The sequence below is a fragment of the Nomascus leucogenys genome, chromosome 5, assembly GCF_006542625.1.
Source record: "Nomascus leucogenys isolate Asia chromosome 5, Asia_NLE_v1, whole genome shotgun sequence".
NCBI lineage: Eukaryota > Metazoa > Chordata > Mammalia > Primates > Hylobatidae > Nomascus > Nomascus leucogenys.
Window position 1 is genome coordinate 42,842,325 of NC_044385.1, and position 19,725 is coordinate 42,862,049.

At 39.1% G+C, this 19,725-nt stretch overlaps 1 protein-coding gene across 2 annotated transcripts in view; it reads left to right on the forward strand.

The window, feature by feature from the left end:
• The window catches only part of ALG6 (ALG6 alpha-1,3-glucosyltransferase), a 71,673-nt gene that overhangs the window by 21,997 nt on the left and 29,951 nt on the right, over positions 1–19,725 (forward strand). For both annotated transcript variants that reach the window (XM_030812944.1, XM_030812943.1), the window contains exons 3-7: positions 8,824–8,908; positions 14,790–14,879; positions 16,991–17,079; positions 18,854–18,936; positions 19,599–19,663. In XM_030812944.1, the coding sequence (XP_030668804.1) occupies positions 8,824–8,908; positions 14,790–14,879; positions 16,991–17,079; positions 18,854–18,936; positions 19,599–19,663 (412 nt within the window). The remainder of the gene's footprint in view (positions 1–8,823; positions 8,909–14,789; positions 14,880–16,990; positions 17,080–18,853; positions 18,937–19,598; positions 19,664–19,725) is intronic.

Sequence of the window (19,725 nt, forward strand, 5' to 3'; positions counted from 1 at the left end):
TCTTTTTTTTTTTTTTTTGAGACGGAGTCTCGCTCTGTCGCCCAGGCTGGAGTGCAGTGGCGCAATCTCGGCTCACTGCAAGCTCCGCCTCTCGGGTTCACGCCATTCTCCTGCCTCAGCCTTTCCGAGTAGCTGGGACTACAGGTGCCCGCCACCACGCCCGGCTAATTTTTTTTTTTTTTTTTTTGTATTTTTAGTAGAGACGGGGTTTCACCGCGGTCTCGATCTACTGACCTTGTGATCTGCCCGCCTCGGCCTCCCAAAGTGCTGGGATTACAAGCGTGAGCCACCGCGTCCGGCCTACTGACTGTATATTTTCAAATAGCCTGCCTTCGAGCTTACTAATTCTTTCTTTTGCTTGATCAGTTCTGCTGTTGAGAGACTCTGATGCATTCTACAGTATGTCAATTGAATTTTTTAGCACCAGAATTTCTGCTTGATTTTAACAAATTATTTCCATCTCTGTTAAGGATAGGATTCTAAATTCCTTCTCTGTTATATCTTGAATTTTTTGAGTTTCTTCAAAACAGTTATTTTGAATGCTCTGTTTGAAAGGTCACATACCTCTATCACTCTGAGATTGGTTGCTGGTGCCTTATTAAGTTTGGTGAGGTCATGTTTTTCTGGATGGTCTTAATGCTTGTGGATATTCATCTGGATATTGAAAAGTTAGGTATTTATTGTAGTCATCACAGTCTGGGTGATGTTTATACCCATCCTTCTTGGGAAGGCTTTCCAAGTTTTCAAAGGGAGTTGAGTGTTGTCATCCATGGTCGCTGCAGCCATATTTGCATTAGGGGGCAGCAACCCAAGCCCAGTAACATTGTGACTCTTGCAGGCTCATAGAGGTACCACTTTGATGGTCTTGGGTAACAAATCTGAGAGAATTCTTTCGATTACCAGACAAAGACTCTTGTTCTTTTCCCTTACTTTCCCCAAAGAAATGGAGTCTGTCTCTCCACGTTGAGCTGATGGGAGCTGGAGGAGGGGTGACAAAAGTACCCGTGTGGCCATCACATTGGGACTGTGCTACATCAGACCTGAAGCCAGCACAGCACTGGGTCTTACCCAAGGCCTGCGGCAGTCACTGCCTGATTCCTGCCGATGTTCACTCAAGGCCCATGGTTCTTCATCAGCAGGTATTGAATCCAGCCAGGCTTATGTCCTTTCCTTAGGGTGGCAGCTTCTCCAACCCACAGCCTATGTTGGGTCAGAAATGCTGTCTGGGAGCCAAGGCCTGGAGTTAGGAACCTTAATCGGGAGCCAGGCCTGGAATCCGGGACTCCAGGAGTCTGCCTGGTGCTCTACTCCACTGTGGCCTGAAGCTAGGGCCTGGAATGTGGGCCTCAGGACTCTGCCTGTTACCTTATTTTGCTGTGGCAGAGCTGGTATTTAAGTTGCAAGACAAAGTCCTCTTTTACTCTCCAGTCTCCTTTCCTTAAGCAGAAGGAAGGAGTCTCTCCTGGAGCTGCAAGCCATGCTGCCTGGGGTTGAGGGAGGGGTGATGCAAGCACTCCCTTGGCTGCCCCAGCTGGTGTCTTACTAGGTCATATGCACCCCCAGTCCACTGCCTCTGAGTTCGACACAGCACCAGGACTTGCCTATGAAGTCCTTGTGGTTTAAACTGCCTTTCAAGTTTGTTTAAGACCCCAGAGTGTTTTAGCCTATAGTGGTGTGCCTATCTGGAACTCAGGTTCTTACTGGTGGGATGGACCATTCCTTTCTGGCTAGGACTAGCCTAAATGCTTCCTCCATAGGTACCAGCTGAATTCTGCCCTGTGTTGCTTTCTGCTGTGACAAGCAAGACTGAGTTCCAGTGCAGAGTCCCATAGTCACTGCACTCTGCCTCCCCAAACACACAGATTCCCTCTTCATACCATGCAGCTGCTGCTGGGGAATGGGAGAGAAGTGATGTTGACAATGCTATACTGTCTTTCTTACCCTCTTCAGTGCCTCTTTCCTTGATATGATGTTAAAACCAGGTACTGTGATTGCTCAACTGATTTTTGGTTCTTATGAAGGTACTTTCTTGTGGGGGTAGTTGTTGAATTTGGTGTTCCTGCCAGGGGAACAGTCGCCGGAGGGTTCTATTTGGCCATCCTGCTCTGCCTTCTCTGCCATAGTTTGTTTTTTAATATGCTTATTTTAGTTTGCTTTTGGTTTATCTTATTTTAAGATTATAATTAAGAAGCACCTACAGGAGAGGAAAAATACATTTTCCTTCTGTCCATCTAGGTTCTCTACTGTGCCCATGTAACAAAAGACAGATTAACAAGACAAAAACATACACATTTATTGAATATAAGTTTGAAACCTTCAGAAGGAAATGAAGACCCGAAGAAACAGTTAAACCTGAGTGTTTTTATACTAACTTCTATGAAGAGTGGAGAGTTGTAGAAGATGTGATAGGACAATAGGCTGTGAGTCAAGAGTAGTAAACTGGGGAAACTTGGCAAAACCTGTTCATTTTGGTTCCTCTGGGTATCCTTTCACCTTTGGAGATAAAGATGCTTCTTTTCTCTGGGTATAGGGAGGGCACCTCTCACATGAGGATTTTATGATCTGCTTCAGGGGATGGTCAGTTCTTCCTGCACCTGCCCTTCCTCAAATTCCTTTAGCTTAAAATATTCAATATGCCAAGGTGCCAGATTTTGGAGTTGCATGTTCAGAACTCCATCACATTCAAGTGTGGAAACTCAGGTTAGCTTGCTTGGTATTAATGCATTATTCCTCCTTTGGAAATGTATGTATTATTTAGGAAAATGGCTTATGTATATTATTGTAATTTAATTTTTTCTGAAATGTCTATCCCTTACGTTTTTAGAGAAGCTTATATACATTAATTTTCAGAGACCTAAAAATATTGAATAAATACTGTTTGTTGCTTTTAAACAATCCATGGGGAGTAGAAAAATTTTGATTTTAGTATTGATGGTTTACCGTTTCTTGTAGAGATTCACAGTTCCTCTGTACTTGATCCAAAGTGTTACCAGTGTCTTTAAGGCAAATGGCAACACTTGAGCCTGGGAAAGTCATTTTATTTCAATAACTTTTTTTCCCCAAAGCTGCATTGGCTGTTTGAGGAGAAAGTTATAGAGAATCAGTTTTTGTAGCACATCAGTCATTACTAAAGTATGACTGTGTTCTGTTTAACTGCTTAGTTTTCTTTCTACTTAACCCATTGCATGGAATATATAAAAGGATTTTTTTTTTTTTTTTTTTTTTTTTTTTGAGACAGAGTCTTGCTCTGTCACCCAGGCTGGAGTGCAATGACGTGATCTCGGCCCACCGCAACTTCCGCCTCCCAGGTTCAGTTGATTCTTCTGCCTCAGCCTCCCAAGTAGCTGGGATTACAGGCATGCGCCACCACACCCAACTAATTTTTGTATTTTTAGTAGAGATGGGGTTTCACCGTGTTGGTCAGGCTGGTCTTGAACTCCTGACCTCAGGTGATCTGCCCACCTTTGCCTCCCAAAGTGCTGTGATCACAGACATAAGCCACCACACCCTGCCAAAAGGAAGATTTTATTATGGAAAATTTTAGCCAAATTCTTTTCTCTAAAATGTTTAAAATCTTAATTTAAAGGCAGTTAATAAGTATTGTTAACAACAAAACTACTTGTTTTTAAAATTCAAACATAATTATGAATAGTTTAACAATTAATAAAATGAACATTTAAGTAGTGCTTAAGCCCATTTTTCTGAGAATGAGACAGAATTGAAGCTGAGTAAATATACATTAGTGTGTTTTCTTTATGTAATTCTGAATCTTATGTAAATGAATTTGTAGAATGAAACACTGCGGAAGGAATCCTTTTTGCCCTTCCCAAGTGAAGCTCCCATAGGTACAGTTGGGTTGTCCTTCTGGGTTGCTTTAAGGGCACTTTAGCAGTTTTAAAAACTTAAGTACTAATTTCATAGCCAGTGTCAGCTGAATTTATTGAAGTAGGTCAGACTCTGAATAGGAACTTGTTTCCCAACCCTAAAGAGAGTCATTATCCATTCTTCTATTTGTTAGAGAATGGTAAGAAATTCTTCCACATTGACCACAAGTCTGGAGCAATTTCAGAAAATCCAGATAGTTGGATTTCTTCAGGTATAGGAAATTACTTAAGATTCTCTCTGACTTTTATTATCCCAGTGGACTGAAAACAAAAACAAAACAAATAAAAAGAAAAGTCAACTCCTTCCCAGCCCCAAAGAAGCCATATTCAATGGTTGTATTCGTTAAAATAGAAACTTATATCCCTCCCTGCCCCTCACCCTGCCCCCCCAGACAAAGAATACACATGCAAAAATGCAATTAATTCTTTGGGAATTCTTTTCTTAAAAAAATTTTTATTATTGTCGGTTATTCTTCCTTTCCAGTTTAATTAAGCAAGATTTTAATGTACTATATGCCTAGCAGTGTTTCCTTTGGACACTGGAAAATCAGTTTCTCTGCGTATAGAATATAAAATTCTTTTCTGGTTAGCAGTTAAGAAATAGTATAGTCATATGATAAAACATATGGTAACTGAAAGTATAAGTATTATGAGAAGTAAGTAGTTAGTGATCAATATGTTTTTAATTTATGAAGGAAGGCTTCATGGAAGATTTAGGATTTCAGATGATGCTTGAAGGTTGGATATGAGTTGATAGAAATAGATGTATAGAATATGGAATAAGAAGCATGAACAGAAACTTTGAATTTCAAAGTGCCAGATAGTAACTTAAAAATGTTTTTGGAGGCCGGGCGCGGTGGCTCACGCTTGTAATCCCAGCACTTTGGGAGGCCGAGGCGGGCGGATCACGAGGTCAGGAAATCGAGACCACGGTGAAACCCCGTCTCTACTAAAAATACAAAAAATTAGCCGGGCGTGGTGGCGGGCGCCTGTAGTCCCAGCTACTCGGAGAGGCTGAGGCAGGAGAATGGCGTGAACCCGGGAGGCGGAGCTTGCAGTGAGCCGAGATCGCGCCACTGCACTCCAGCCTGGGCGACAGAGCGAGACTCCGTCTCAAAAAAAAAAAAAAAAAAAGAAAAGTTTTTGGGTGAGAACTCATATATGGCACTGTGTTAAAGCAGCCTCGGCAAAATTAATTGGTCTGCCATCACAAATTAAGTTGCAGATCAGTAAGTGAAAAATCAGGGACTCACAAGCTCAAGTCTTTTGAACTTAAACATCCTTGCTGTATTAACATTCACTGATAACCTATGAGGGTGGCATTGAGAATCTACTAGGTGCTATTAATTCTGAGAATATAAAACTTAATAAGACATGTTTCTTTCTGAGAGACAGAGACACACACACATGCGTGTATACAATGGTTAATTTCTTGTGTAAATCACTCAATGTATATATGCTATAGAAAAGTTAATCTGCGTTTTCCATGATTGTCTCATTAGTGGGAATATCTTCTTAGAGATTATAGCATTTAAAGAATATTGGTATAATTCAACAATTAAATACAAACACTTCATGTAATGTTCTAAAACTGGAGAAAATCTGGATTGGATTTCAGTGAGCAATAATATGTCATTCTTCAATATGGCACACCTTCCTAATGGGTTAATTAGTATATTTGACTCTATGTGATTTTTATGTTACATGACAGTTTAAAAAGCTGCGATTATACTGTACCTCGTTGGGTCTTCTCACAATTTGTAATCAACTGGTAGTTAAATAGTGAGTGAGTGTTTACTCTTTACTAAATGGAGATACCTTTACATCTTTTTTTTTTTTCTTTCTTTTCTTTTGAGATGGGGTCTAGCTCTGTCACCCAGGCTGGAGTGCAGTGGCGCAGTCTCAGCTCGCTGTAACCTCTGCCTCTCGGGTTCAAGTGATTCTCCTGCCTCAGCCTCACAAGTAGCTGGGACTACAGATGCCCACCACCACCCTGGCTAATTTTTTGTATTTTTAGTAGAGACGGGGTTTCACCATGTTGGCCAGGATGGTCTCGATCTCTTGACCTCGTGATCCACCTGCCTCGGCCTCCCAAAGTGCTGGGATTACAGGCGTGAGCCACCATGCCCGGCCACCTTTATGTCATTTTAAATGATTTAAGAATAAAAGCTACTTAAACAACTTATGAGGCATTACAGAATAGGAGCTAAGAGCATGGATTATGGAGCCAGTCTGCCTGGATTCAAATCCAGACTTTGCTGCTTATTACGTGAATGGCCATTGCCTTTGTTTTCCCAGCTATAAAGTGGGTATAATGGTAATACCTATTTCTTTTTTTGGATGGAGTCTCACTCTGTCACGCAGGCTGGAGTGCAGTGGTGTGATCTTGGCTCACTGCAACCTCCGCCTCCTAGGTTCCAGCGATTCTCCTGCCTCAGCCTCCCTGAGTAGCTGGGATTACAGGCATGTGCCACCATGCCCGGCTAATTTTTGTAGTTTTAGTAGAGACAGTGTTTCACCATGTTGGTCAGGCTGGTCTCGAACTCCTGTCCTCATGATCTGCTCACCCCGGCCTCCCAAAGTGCTGGGATTACAGGTGTGAGCCACCACGCCTGGCCAGATAATACCTATTTCATAGGTTTGTTGTATTTGGCATATAGTAAGCACTATCAAGTGTTAGTTATTACAAATCCATTATCCCTTATTTGCAATTTTGAAATTAAAATAATCAAACCATAAAGCAGTAGTTTTTATACAACTTACTTGACAGCAAATCCTGATCTAATTTATGTCTTTGTAACGTATAGTCTGTTTTTGACCCTATACTTGACCTTAAGTTATGTATAGTTTATAAAAGTCGTTTGTAATGGCTGGGCGTGGTGACTGATACCTATAATCCCAGCACTTTGGGAGGTCGAGGCAGGCAGATCACTTGATACCAGGAGTTTGAGACCAGCCTGGCCAACATGGTGAAACCTGTCTCTAATAAAAATACAAAAATTAGGCAGGAATGGTGGCACACGCCTGTAGTCCCAGCTACTCCAGAGGCTGAATCATGAGAACCGCTTGAACCCCAGAGGTGGAGGTTGCAGTAAGCTGAGACTGTGCCACTGCACTCCAGCCTGGGTGACAGAGCAAGACTCTGTCTCAAAAAAAAAAAAAAGTCCTTTATAAAATGCAGATACTCGTGTTACTATTTTATGATACATATTGGGCAGTATAGTTGACAGCCTTATGAAGTAAAAATAAGCTTGGACATAATTATTATTGAGTACAGTCAGCCCTCTGTATCTATGGGTTCTATATCTGTGGATTCAGCCAACCATGGATTGAAAATATTCAGGAAATAGTTTACAGTCCCACCAACAGTGTAAAAGTGTTCCTGTTTCTCGACGTCCTCTCCAGCACCTGTTGTTTCCTGACTTTTTAATGAATGCCATTCTAACTGGTGTGAGATGGTATCTCATTGTGGTTTTGATTTGCATTTCTCTGATGGCCAGTGATGATGAGCATTTTTTCATGTGTTTTTTGGCTGCATAAATGTCTTCTTTTGAGAAGTGTCTGTTCATGTCCTTTGCCCGCTTTTTGATGGGGTTGTTTGTTTTTTTCTTGTCAATTTGTTTGAGTTCATTGTAGATTCTGGATATTAGCCCTTTGTCAGATGAGTAGGTTGCAAAAATTTTCTCCCATTCTGTAGGTTGCCTGTTCACTCTGGTGGTAGTTTCTTTTGCTGTGCAGAAGCTCTTTAGTTTAATTAGATCCCATTTGTCAATTTTGGCTTTCGTTGCCATTGCTTTTGGTGTTTTAGACATGAAGTCCTTGCCCACGCCTATGTCCTGAATGGTATTGCCTAGGTTTTCTTGTAGGATTTTAATGGTTTTAGGTCTAACATTTAAGTCTTTAATCCATCTTGAATTAATTTTTGTATAAGGTGTAAGGAAGGGATCCAGTTTCAGCTTTCTATATATGGCTAGCCAGTTTTCCCAGCACCATTTATTAAATAGGGAATCCTTTCCCCATTTCTTGTTTTTGTCAGGTTTGTCAAAGATCCGATAGTTGTAGGTATGCGGCATCATTTCTGAACATCACACCCGGGGGACTGTTGTGGGGTGGGCGGGGGGAGGGACAGCATTAGGAGATATACCTAATGCTAAATGACGAGTTAATGGGTGCAGCAAAACAACATGGCACATGGATACATATGTAACAAACCTGCACATTGTGCACATGTACCCTAAAACCTAAAGTATAATTAAAAAAAAAAAAAAGTTTAGGTAAAAAAAAAAAAAAAAAAAGAAAATATTCAGGAAATAAAAAAGGATGATTGTGCCTGTACTGAACATGCAGATTTTTTTCCCTTGTCATTATCCCCTAAACAATACAGTATAACAACTATTTATGTAGCATTTTACATTGTTGGGTATTATAAGTAATCTAAAGATGATTTAAAGTATACAAGAGAATGAGCAGAGGTTATATGCAAATACTATGGCATTTTATATAAGGCATGAGCATCCATGAAGTTTGGTTTCTGTGGTAGTGGGGGGTCCTGGAATGAATCCCCCACAGATACTGAGGGATGACTGTAATGTTAACAATAGCGTCTATTTATTAAATGTTTACTGTGTGCCAGGCACTATGCTGGGTATTTTATATCCATTATCTTATATATTCCAGTAGTCCGCAGTAGGGAAATTGTATTGATCCTGTGTTTAATGTGCTGAAGTTTAGGGAGATTAAGTAATTTGCCCAGTGTCACTCCAGCAGTGTGCCAGCAGTGCTAGAATTCAGATTTTATCTCTCTGACTTTCTTGGTAACTCCTGTGTTCTTTCGATAACCTACACTGCCTCTCTAGTTTACACAATTTTCATAAGGAAATAAAAATCACTGATATGCTAAAGTACATTGTTGTTTTGCTCTTTTTACCTTTGATCTTAGGTGCTGGAAAACCACCTATGTTTGGTGATTATGAAGCTCAGAGACACTGGCAAGAAATTACTTTTAATTTACCGGTCAAACAATGGTATGATAATTTTAACTTGTTTTTCTTGTTTATCATAGTTAATATAGATTGTTTGAAAATATTAGAAGGACAACACGCTATTTTCTTCATCTTGAACATCTTCATCTCTTGCATACTGGTGCCACATATATATTGCCTTGCATTTTGTAGGCCTGTCTTTGAAATTTGATAGTCCTGAAAGTTAATTCGTATACTTAGTTAGGTGGGCTATGATGCTGAACTAGAACGTTGATGATAAAACTCTGAATGTCTATATGTCCTCTGGACATAAACTATGGAAGCACCATCATAGGCTAAAAACATTTCTTCCCTGTTCCCTCATCCACTGTTTCTCTCGCTAAAGATCACTATGATTGTAACTATAGATATAAATAGAGGAGAGCTTTGGCAGTAGCTGATGGCTGAATTTGCAGAGCTGAAAAGGGGACCAAAGGGAGATGCCTACAATAATAGGACTTGTATTCAACTCTGAAAATTTCACGCATCCCTTTGGTTCACCTTTGAATACCCTGAATCTAGTATAGGGCATGACACATCGTAGACCCTCAATAAAAATTTGTGGAAGGAATGAGTATTTAGGTGTTCGTTTTCTCTTTTTATTTTGAGATGGAGTCTCACTCTGTTGCCCAGGCTGGAGTGCAGTGGCGTGATCCCAGCTCACTGCAACCTCTGCTGCCTGGGTTCAAGCGATTCTCCTGCCTCAGCCTCCCAAGTATCTGGGATTGCAGGCGCCTGCCACCATGCCTGGCTAATTTTTGTAGTTTTTAGGAGAGACAGGGTTTCACCATCTTGGCCAGGCTGGTTTTGAACTCCTAACCTCGTGATCCACCCCCCTTGCCTCCCAAAGTGCTGGGATTACAGGCTTGAGCCACCATGTGCGGCCTAGGTGTTCGTTTTCATATGGTCTCGTTTCCATAGCTTTCTCTTTGTATTATGAAGGAGGAGGTCAGCTGTACCCTTCATTGGTTTTATGATACGGTATATATTAAACCTTCTGTTTCTGAAAACACAGAGAACTTCATAGAAATTTTTGTTAATTATTATTGCTCTCTATCATAATTGAGCAGTGGTGATTAACCTTCATTTTATATACAAGTCTACCTAAAGTATAAAATAGCAGTAGCTTAGTGGTAAAGAGTGTAGGTGCTAGAGTCAGACTGTCTGAGTTCAGATCCCAGCTCTACTATTTATTAGCTGTGTGACCTTTGGCAAATTATTTAACTTTCTCAACCACAGTTTTATCACTTGTAGAATGAAAATAATAGACTACATATTTCACTGGGTTATTGTGAGGACCGAATAAAATGATACATGTAAAGCACTTAGGCCAGTCCCTGGCATGTAATGAACTCTCAATAAATGTTAGCTGTGGTTATAGCATCATAGAAATTCATGCCTGTGTCATTTTTATTGAACATATCCTGATAACAGTTGATGACATTACTTATTGACTTACTAGATGGCTGGTAGGTTATTCTCTTAGAGACTGACTATATAAAATGTTCATATTATATTGTTGAGTGCTTTGGCTACTACTTTTATATAGGCCCTTTATCAGAGAATTTTATGCAAGAACTTCATATTGAGTTTTCTATTGATAGGTTGCCTGTTCCCTAGTCAGAGTTTGGAGTGTTTCAAATGGAAGAGGAATCCAAAACACTTTAAATGTCTCTTAGTAGGAGAATGATTAAATAAAGTCTATTCTTATGTGTACATTTTTTCTAGGTAGATTCCTAGAAGTGGAAGCTCTAAAGTAACACCAGGATATCTCTTTCTACATACCCTGACCAACATTTAATAATACCAGACTTTTAAAATTGGCATTTCCTTGAGTAATTGTGACCTGAGCATCTTCTAATGTATTTATTGATAATTATATTTCTTTTTTTTTTTTTTTTTTTGAGACGGAGTCTTGCTCTGTTGCCCAGGCTGGAGTGCAGTGGTGCGATCTTGGCTCACTGCAAGCTCCGCCTCCCAGGTTCACGCCATTCTCCTGCCTCAGCCTCCTGAGTAGCTGGGACTACAGGCGCCCACCACCATGCCCGGCTAATTTGTTTTTGTATTTTTAGTAGAGACGGGGTTTCATCGTGGTCTCGATCTCCTGACCTCGTGATCCGCCTGCCTCGGCCTCCCAAAGTGCTGGGATTACAGGCTTGAGCCACCACGCCTGGCCGATAATTAGATTTCTTTTCAAAATTGCTTGTTCATTTCTTTCCCCCATGTTTGTAATGGATAATCATTTTTGTAATGATTTGTATGATTTTTAAATAGTTATACTAATTTTCTATGCTGTGTAATGAATGACCTCAAATGCTAATTGCTTAAACATGCATTTATTATCACAGTTTCTTTAGATCAGGAGTTTGGGCACAGCTTAGCTAAGTATTCTGCTCAGGGTTTCAGAAGGCTATAATCCAGGTGTCAGTTGGGCTGCAGACTTATCAGAGGCTCAAATGGAGAAGGATGCATTTCCAAGTTTCCTCAGGCTGTTGGCAGACTTAGTCTCCTTGCATCTGCAAGAGTGAGGGCTTCAGTTTCTTGTTGGGAGCCACTCTTGGCTCCTAGAGCTCACATGCCATTTGTTGCTATGTGGCTTCTCCAACATGGCCATGCACTAAAATATGCCAGCTTGCTTTTTTAAAGTCAATGAGAGGCAGTTTGTCCAGTATATCTGCTAGCAAGACAGAATCTTACACATACGTGAAACAGAAGCACAAGAGTGATCTCCTATCACATTTACCATATTAGTTAGATGCAAGTCACAGGACTTGCCTACACTCAAGGGGAGAGGATTGTATGCATGCAGGAGTCTGAACACCAGGAGATGGTGTTCTTGGTGGTGACCTTAAAGTCTGTCTACCACAACAGTATAGCAGTATTGTACACTTTAATCATTTTCCTCATGTGTGTGTATGGGTGTATAAAATAAACATCTTCTTTCTGTTTGTTCTTGTCTTGTTCTGTAAATGGTGTCTGTTGTCTTCTAAAACTTTCTACATTTTGATGTATGTAAGTTATTTCAACTATTCTTGCAACTTTTCTGTAACTTTGAAACTGTTTCAAGCTAAAAATTTTTTTCTTTAAACAAAAATACCAATTATGACTCTGTGGGTTGTCTGTTAGAGAAAACTACATCTTAAAGTTAATGGTAACACTCTTGAATGTAATTTTATAATTTGTGTGGCAGCCAGTTTTTTTTTACTTACTAAACATCTACTGAGATTACATGGGAATTCAGTGGGAAAATACATTTCAATGTATAAATAGTATTTAGACAACTTTTCGGGTATTAATATGTCTAAAGTAAGGCCGGGCGCAGTGGCTTACGCCTGTAATCGCAGCACTTTGGGAGACCAAGGCGGGCGGATCACGAGGTCAGGAGTTTGAGACCAGCCTGACCAACATGGAGAAACCCCATCTCTACTAAAACTACGAAATTAGCTGGGCATGGTGGTGCATGCCTGTAATCCCAGCTACTCACGAGGCTGAGGCAGGAGAATCGCTTGAACCTGGGAGGCAGAGGTTGCAGTGAACCAAGATCACACCATTGCACTCCAGCCTGGGCAACAAGAGCAAAACTCTGTCTCAAAAAAAAAAAATATATATATATATATCTCTATATATAGAGATATATATATATATATCTATATATATCTCTATATATAGAGATATATATATATATATCTATATATATATAAAAAATATAAAGCAGGAGTATCAACTAATTGCTTTGTTCCTACTGATATATTTTGATGCTTTCTTGAAACACTTTTAAGCTATCTTCTTTTATGCCTCTTTGTTCTACTTTATGAATTTCCATAAGAATGGGGAGCACTGTTATAAACCCTATATTTTTTTCCTCCTAATCCAACCAATGACTTTATTTTTAGTATATATCGTTGCATGCCTGCAGCTTACTGTCAATGCCTCTTTTACTCATCTCCAGTGGATCTCAAGGTTAAACTAAATGAAAGAATAGGTTTTGTCTATTTTCAGAAGCTGAAAACCAAATCAAGTTGTATTGGACAAAATGTGATTCTTGAATTACTTGATGGTTTTCCATTGCCGTATCCATCTTAGTTGTTTTGTGGCTAGTAGCCAATTGGAACTACTGTTGAGCACTTTGTGTCAGTCACTGACCTCACAGCTTTACTTGTTTAACTCAATGCTTCAACAGCTCTGAGGCTGATAACAATAAAACTTCATGCTATATAGTAACATGAATTTGGAAATGATAAAATTGGTGCCTGTCTTCAGGTATCTCTGTCTGGAAAAGTGGGTCCTTCGGTCTCCATTATTTGCCTGGCCCAGTTTCCCAGATTCAAGCTGCCAAAAGGGGCTCCAACTAACCCAGAGATTCTTAGACTCGCTGCTTCTTGGCTTCAAGTCCCAGCCAGACATGGAACCCAAGATTGTTCACATGGATGTTTCTGGAGGGACAATGGCCACCAGCTGGTACCATACTGTAGTACTCTATGCCCAGATGTCTTGGCTGTCTAGCATGCCTTGATAATTTTAATCCCCATCTCTTCCATACAAACCTATGTTTTATGTAACTGACACTAAGAAGAATAGACCTTCTGAAGATGATTAATAGGTTATTTGATGGGATCATGTTGAATGCTAATTTAAAGAAATATTTTTAATTCAAAAAGTAAGAGATTGTGATAGTGAGGCATTGTGACCCATTTGAAATAAGTTAGGCCGGGCATGGTGGCTCATGCCTGTAATCCCAGCACTTTGGGAGGCCGAGGAGGGTGGATCACTTGAGGTCAGGAGTTCAAGACCAGCCTGGCCAACATGGTGAAACCCTGTCTGTATTAAAAATACAAAAATTAGCCGGGCCTGGTGGTGGGCACCTGTAATCCAAGCTACTTGGGAGGCTGAGGCAGGAGAATCACTTAAAAAAAAAAAAAAAACCCAGGAGGCGGAAGTTGCAGTGAGCCGAGATCGCGCCACTGCACTCCAGCCTGGGCGCCAGAGCAAGACTGTCTCAAAAAGAAATAAGCTTATGAACAATGGTTATTTATGGGTTATATAGTTTGGCTTGCACTGTTGTATTCTTATGATTGAGAAAATGAATAGAAGAAGAAGCTGCTTAGTTGTAAAGGACATGATTAAGAAATTATGTTAACTTAATTTTTATTTCTCGAGTCATGATTGTTGTGTATAGTTCCTTCACATTTTGGCTAACCAGAGGAGCCTATCAATTTGTGGACATTAGACCTACTTTTCTTCCTAAAATTCAGAGAGCCTTGCATGTAACGAGGCTCTTGTTACATGTTGGTTGAATTGGTTGCAAACAGTCCTGTTCTTTTTGTTGCATATGTTTTGTTGTACGAGTGTTAGTCGTTGATGAAGTCTACTAATAATAGGATGACAGTAAATCCCAGTTTGCCTAGGAGAGTCCTGGTTTGTGTCTATTGACATGGCTTAATTATTAATAGCTTAATAATTAGTAAATTACATTATTAAGCTTAGATAAATGAGGTGCAATGTTAAATTAGAAGTCTACTTCTTTTTTTTTTTTTTTTTTTTTTTGAGCCAGAGTCTCGCTGTCGCCCAGGCTGGAGTGCAGTGGCGCAATCTCGGCTCACTGCAGGCTCCGCCCCCCGGGGTTCACGCCATTCTCCTGCCTCAGCCTCCCGAGTAGCTGGGACTACAGGCGCCCGCCACCTCGCCCAGCTAATTTTTTGTATTTTTAGTAGAGACGGGGTTTCACTGTGTTAGCCAGGATGGTCTCGATCTCCTGACCTCGTGATCCGCCCGCCTCAGCCTCCCAAAGTGCTGGGATTACAGGCGTGAGCCACTGCGCCTGGCCAGAAGTCTACTTCTTGAAGATTGATTAACGGAATGGTGCTTTCTTCTTTTTTTTTTTCAGGTATTTTAACAGCAGTGATAACAATTTACAGTATTGGGGATTGGATTACCCACCTCTTACAGCTTATCATAGTCTCCTGTGTGCATATGTGTAAGTTTTTCTTTCTTAATGTAACTCTAAATTTTTATGCCCTTGGCAGATTTAGTAAGAAGCAGTGTGATGGGGCTTTCTTGACTAGAGGAGAGATTGCTTGTAGCTGCTATTGTATTTTTTTTTTTTTTTAATTTGAGATGAAGTCTTGCTCCATCGCCCAGGCTGGAGTGCAGTGGTACAATTCTCGGCTTACTGCAACCTCCACCTTCCAGGCTCAAGCGATTCTCTTGCCTCAGCCTCCTCAGTAGCTGGGACTACAGGTGCCCGCCACCATGCCTGGCTAATTTTTGTATTTTTAGTAGAGACAGGGTTTCACCATGTTGGCCAGGCTGGTCTCAAACTCCTGACCTTAAGTGATCTGCCCACCTCAGCCTCCCAAAGTGCTGGGATTACAGGCATGAGCCACCGCACCCAGCCACTGCTATCATATTGTGTATTACAAATGGGTTTTAAGAAATAACTATTGGCTGGGAGTGGTGGCTCACGCCTGTAATCCCAGCACTGTGGGAGGCCGAGGCAGGCGGATCACGAGGTCAGGAGATTTAGACCATCCTGGCTAACATGGTGAAACCCCGTCTCTACTAAAAATACAAAAATTAGTCAGGCGTGGTGGCACATGCCTGTAGTCCCAGCTACTAGGGAGGCTGAGGCAGGAGAATCGCTTGAACCCAGGAGGCGAAGGTTGCAGTGAGCCAAGATCACGCCACTGCATTCCATACTGGACAATAGAGTGAGACTCCATCTAAAAAAAAAAAAGAAGAAAGAACTATCAAGGTTTGAACATTTCTATACTTTTTTTGGAGGACATCTAGCAAGAAATGCAAAAAACCTAGTTTTGTTTTGAAGTAGAGATGTTATCCATATGTGTGGACTACTGAGAAATATATCTAATATGTGTTGTGTGTAAGAAACTGTTTTTTCTGGAACAGCTCAAAGTAAATGAAAAATATAGATCCAAATGGTTACTGACTAATCTGTCAAGTTAGAAACTAGAATAATTGTAGTGTTTCATTTGTGATTGAAGATCAAAATGGGAATTCCTCCTCCTTTTAAAGAAATTGAATAGTTATAGAAGATAAGGAACTTCTGTTTTGGTAGAGACCCAGTTCTACTCTGTAGTGGTATTCTGTCTTAGATTTGAAGTGTGTCAGCAAAAATTTGAGGAACCTCTTCACAATATCTCATGAACTCATCTTCCTTGTTTAATTTCAACGTTACAGCCATGTGTCACTTCACGATGGGGATACATTCTGAGAAATGTATGGTTAGGTGATTTCATCATTGTGCAAACATCATAGAGGGTACTTTAGTAGGCAAAATGGTATAGCCTACTATATCTAGGCTATATAGCATAACCTGTTGTTCCTAGGCTACAAAGCTGTACAGCATGTCACTGTACTGAATACTGTAGGCGGTTGTTAACACAATGGTATTTGTATATTTAAACATATCAACACATAGCTAGAGTAAAAATATGGTAGTATAATCTTATGGGATCATTGTCCTACATAGGGTCCATTGTTGGCTGAAATGTCGTTGTGCAGGGTCGTTGTGAGTGTATTTCATATTTGCAAAAATAAGCTTCATGGATTGAAAATAAACTCCCAAACATCATCATTATAGTATTCAGGGTAATCGTAATATGGTTGAAAATTTCATTTATCTTTAGCAATTGTGTTTAGTTTTATGCAGTGATTTATGATTATTATAGCTGTTTATTGTAGCCAATTGTTATGATAACTAAAATATTATAAATTGTAAAGATGATCCTCTGGTCAACACTAGCATATTGCTTTTTATAAAGTATGTGTTTAGTAAATGAAATGTGACATGCCAGATTGTTTTTACCCTGGAAGAACTGTGAAGATAGGGCTTATAGTTATACCTTACATAGTTTTGTTGGAAGATAAGCAGTGTAGATGCTGTTTTATAGCTTAAGTCAGTTTCACGTGATTAAATAAAAAGAGTAAAATTTAAGCATTGACTCTGTTGCTTTATAAGAGAAATGGCCAATTCTCAAAATATTAATAAATTCATACATCCTTCAATATCCTTATTGCTAAAAGTGATGAGGAATGAAGTATCTGTATATATGCTTTGATTTGCAGGGCAAAGTTTATAAATCCAGACTGGATTGCTCTCCATACATCACGTGGATATGAGAGTCAGGCACATAAGCTCTTCATGCGTACAACAGGTAAAAGAGCAATGGGTAGTGAAATGTAAAGTTTGATTTTTTAAAAATTTTGGACAAACTGGTGAAGGTACTATTATTGTTCTTACTGACTTTAAAATTGTGCAATTACACATACACATATATTTGTATACATGATCCAAGACCAAATGTATATGTAAGCTAAAACAGGAAAGAGTAGAAAGGAATAATTCTGGGGGCTTTACATTTTTTATCTGACTTAATTCTTTGAACTCCTAAATGAGATAAATACTATTATTCTTATTTTAAGCTGAGGAAACTGAGGCACAGTTAAATGAAGCAAGATAGCTATAAATTGAATCTTTAGTTTTTTAGGGTGCTGCTTTAATATCCTAATTCTAAATCTCTTTCATTTTTTCTTAAAGCAAACCTTGCAGTTGTCATCTTATACATTGTATTGTTGTGCAGTTTCTAAATGAAATAATCCACTCAACAAATGTTTATTGAGCACCTGTGTGTGCTGTTGTAGGAGCTTGAAAGTAATAAGCTTAGATTTATTTAAAAGCTTCACATGACTTATGCTTTAATGCTAGCCCAGTCCTTTTCCTTAATTAGTCTAAATGTAGTCAGAGTTTGTTCTCCTTACACTTCATCCAGTCATGGAATCTTAGGCCCAAGAGATAACCTGTTTTGCCTGTCTTTCCCTCTTCCACACCAATGCCCTTTCCTCTCCAATGCTTTAATCCTTTCTGAACCGCATACTCACCAGGTGATTATTTGGCTTCTGAACCAACATCCATACTTGCAGGGAACTCACAACCTTTAGAGACAGTCTATTCTGTTTTCAGAGAGCTCCAGTCATTAAAAATTACCTTCCTAAATTGAACTTCCACCAGTCATTACAGATTATGTTTTCTAGGGTTACAGAGAACAAGTCTGATCCCTTGTATCCCTAACATCCTACAGGAATTTGAAGTCACCTCTTCTCTAAGTTAGAGGTTCCTATATACTTCAGCTATTCCTTAGATGAGCAATTTGTTGAATGTGATTATGGTTTTGAGGACTCTGTCTGACCACCCTTTGGGTATGTTCCAGTTTGTCAGTGTCATCTTTAATGTGGCATCTGGAGCTGAACATATTGATAGATTGCAGTTGATAGATTGATAGTTTACTGTCACCTTTTTCTTGACACTATACTTAGTGAGATATAAGAAAAAAATAAGCTCTTTAGACAGCTGTGTTATACATTTGAAGAACTTATGTATTTATTTTTCTTTGTTCTAAAGGACTGCGTGTTCAAAATTATGAATTGCTTTTCTTTTTTTAGTATTTTTTTTCAGTTTTTTCCTCACCTAGGTTTCTCAAGCTCTTTATATGCATTAATTAGCAAAAGTTTATATTTTTTCAATAAAGACTAACATTTTAAAAATATTTTCTTACACATCACTACATTTCAGTTATTCTTTATACTAGAAAATTTAGAGTATATAGCTTGAGGAAAAAAATATTTCCTTGCTTTGAATATTTTTAATTTTTAAGTCCAAGTTAGAGCAAAGAGAGAATGTTAGATACATCTGATTGATTAAATGTGTGAATTTGTTAGAGAAAATTAAGAGACTCCTTTGCAATACAGCAATTGAAATTAGTCACTGGTGAAGGGGTTGAAAAGGGCTGACTGTGTAACAGACTTTTCCATAGTGGGGCAAGAACCTTGTGTTAATGAATTCTCAATCTATGTTGGAGGAAGGGAGGCAGTTAATGGGTAGCTGTAAATCCTGATGGATTCATGTTTAAAGTTATTTACTTGTGTTTTCAGTTTTAATTGCTGATGTGCTGATTTACATACCTGCAGTGGTTTTGTACTGTTGTTGTTTAAAAGAAATCTCAACTAAGAAAAAGGTAGGTTTTCAAGCAGCCTGACAGTTCGTCTCTGAAATGTGTTCTTTATTAGTCTAACTATTAAGTATAGACCTTAGAGAAGCCATGCTTTTGTAAAGAGAGTAATTAGGAATATTGTATCTTCTATTGATTTTCACTTCAAAAACATCAACTTATTTTACAGTAATTAATTATTTTAGTGTACTACTAAGATACACTGAATTTTGGAAGTTATGTACTGTTGAACTACATGCCATGCTGTATTTGTTACCTTACTGGTAAAGCTGAATTTTGAGCTGGCTTGTGAGATTGACCAAACTGAAAGGCATTTTGAAAAGTTGTTGTATATTCTGAATTCATAGTTATCAAATATTATTTTTGGTCATTTTAGATAGGTTAACATTAGATTGACTTCTCCAATTTGTATATCTGAAAGTACTTCCTCTGACAAAACCTTTTAGTGATTTTGTTTTTCCTTTTTATGGAAGTGTCCAATGTCACCTCCATGAAAACTTCATTGTCTAAAGAGTTGTTTTATAAAAATTGAATATTTTATAAAAAGAAAGTGTAACACCTCTTGAAAAAGGGAACATTTGCTAATGTGTTAGATAAAAACCACACTTTTACCCTGCTTGATTTGTGTAACAGATTACTTTCTTATCTCACAATATTTTTCTTTACAGATTGCTAATGCATTATGCATCTTGCTGTATCCAGGCCTTATTCTTATAGACTATGGACATTTTCAGTATCCTTTACCAACGTAGAAATGAAGTCAGTTGCATATTATGAAATCTAGACTCAATGTTT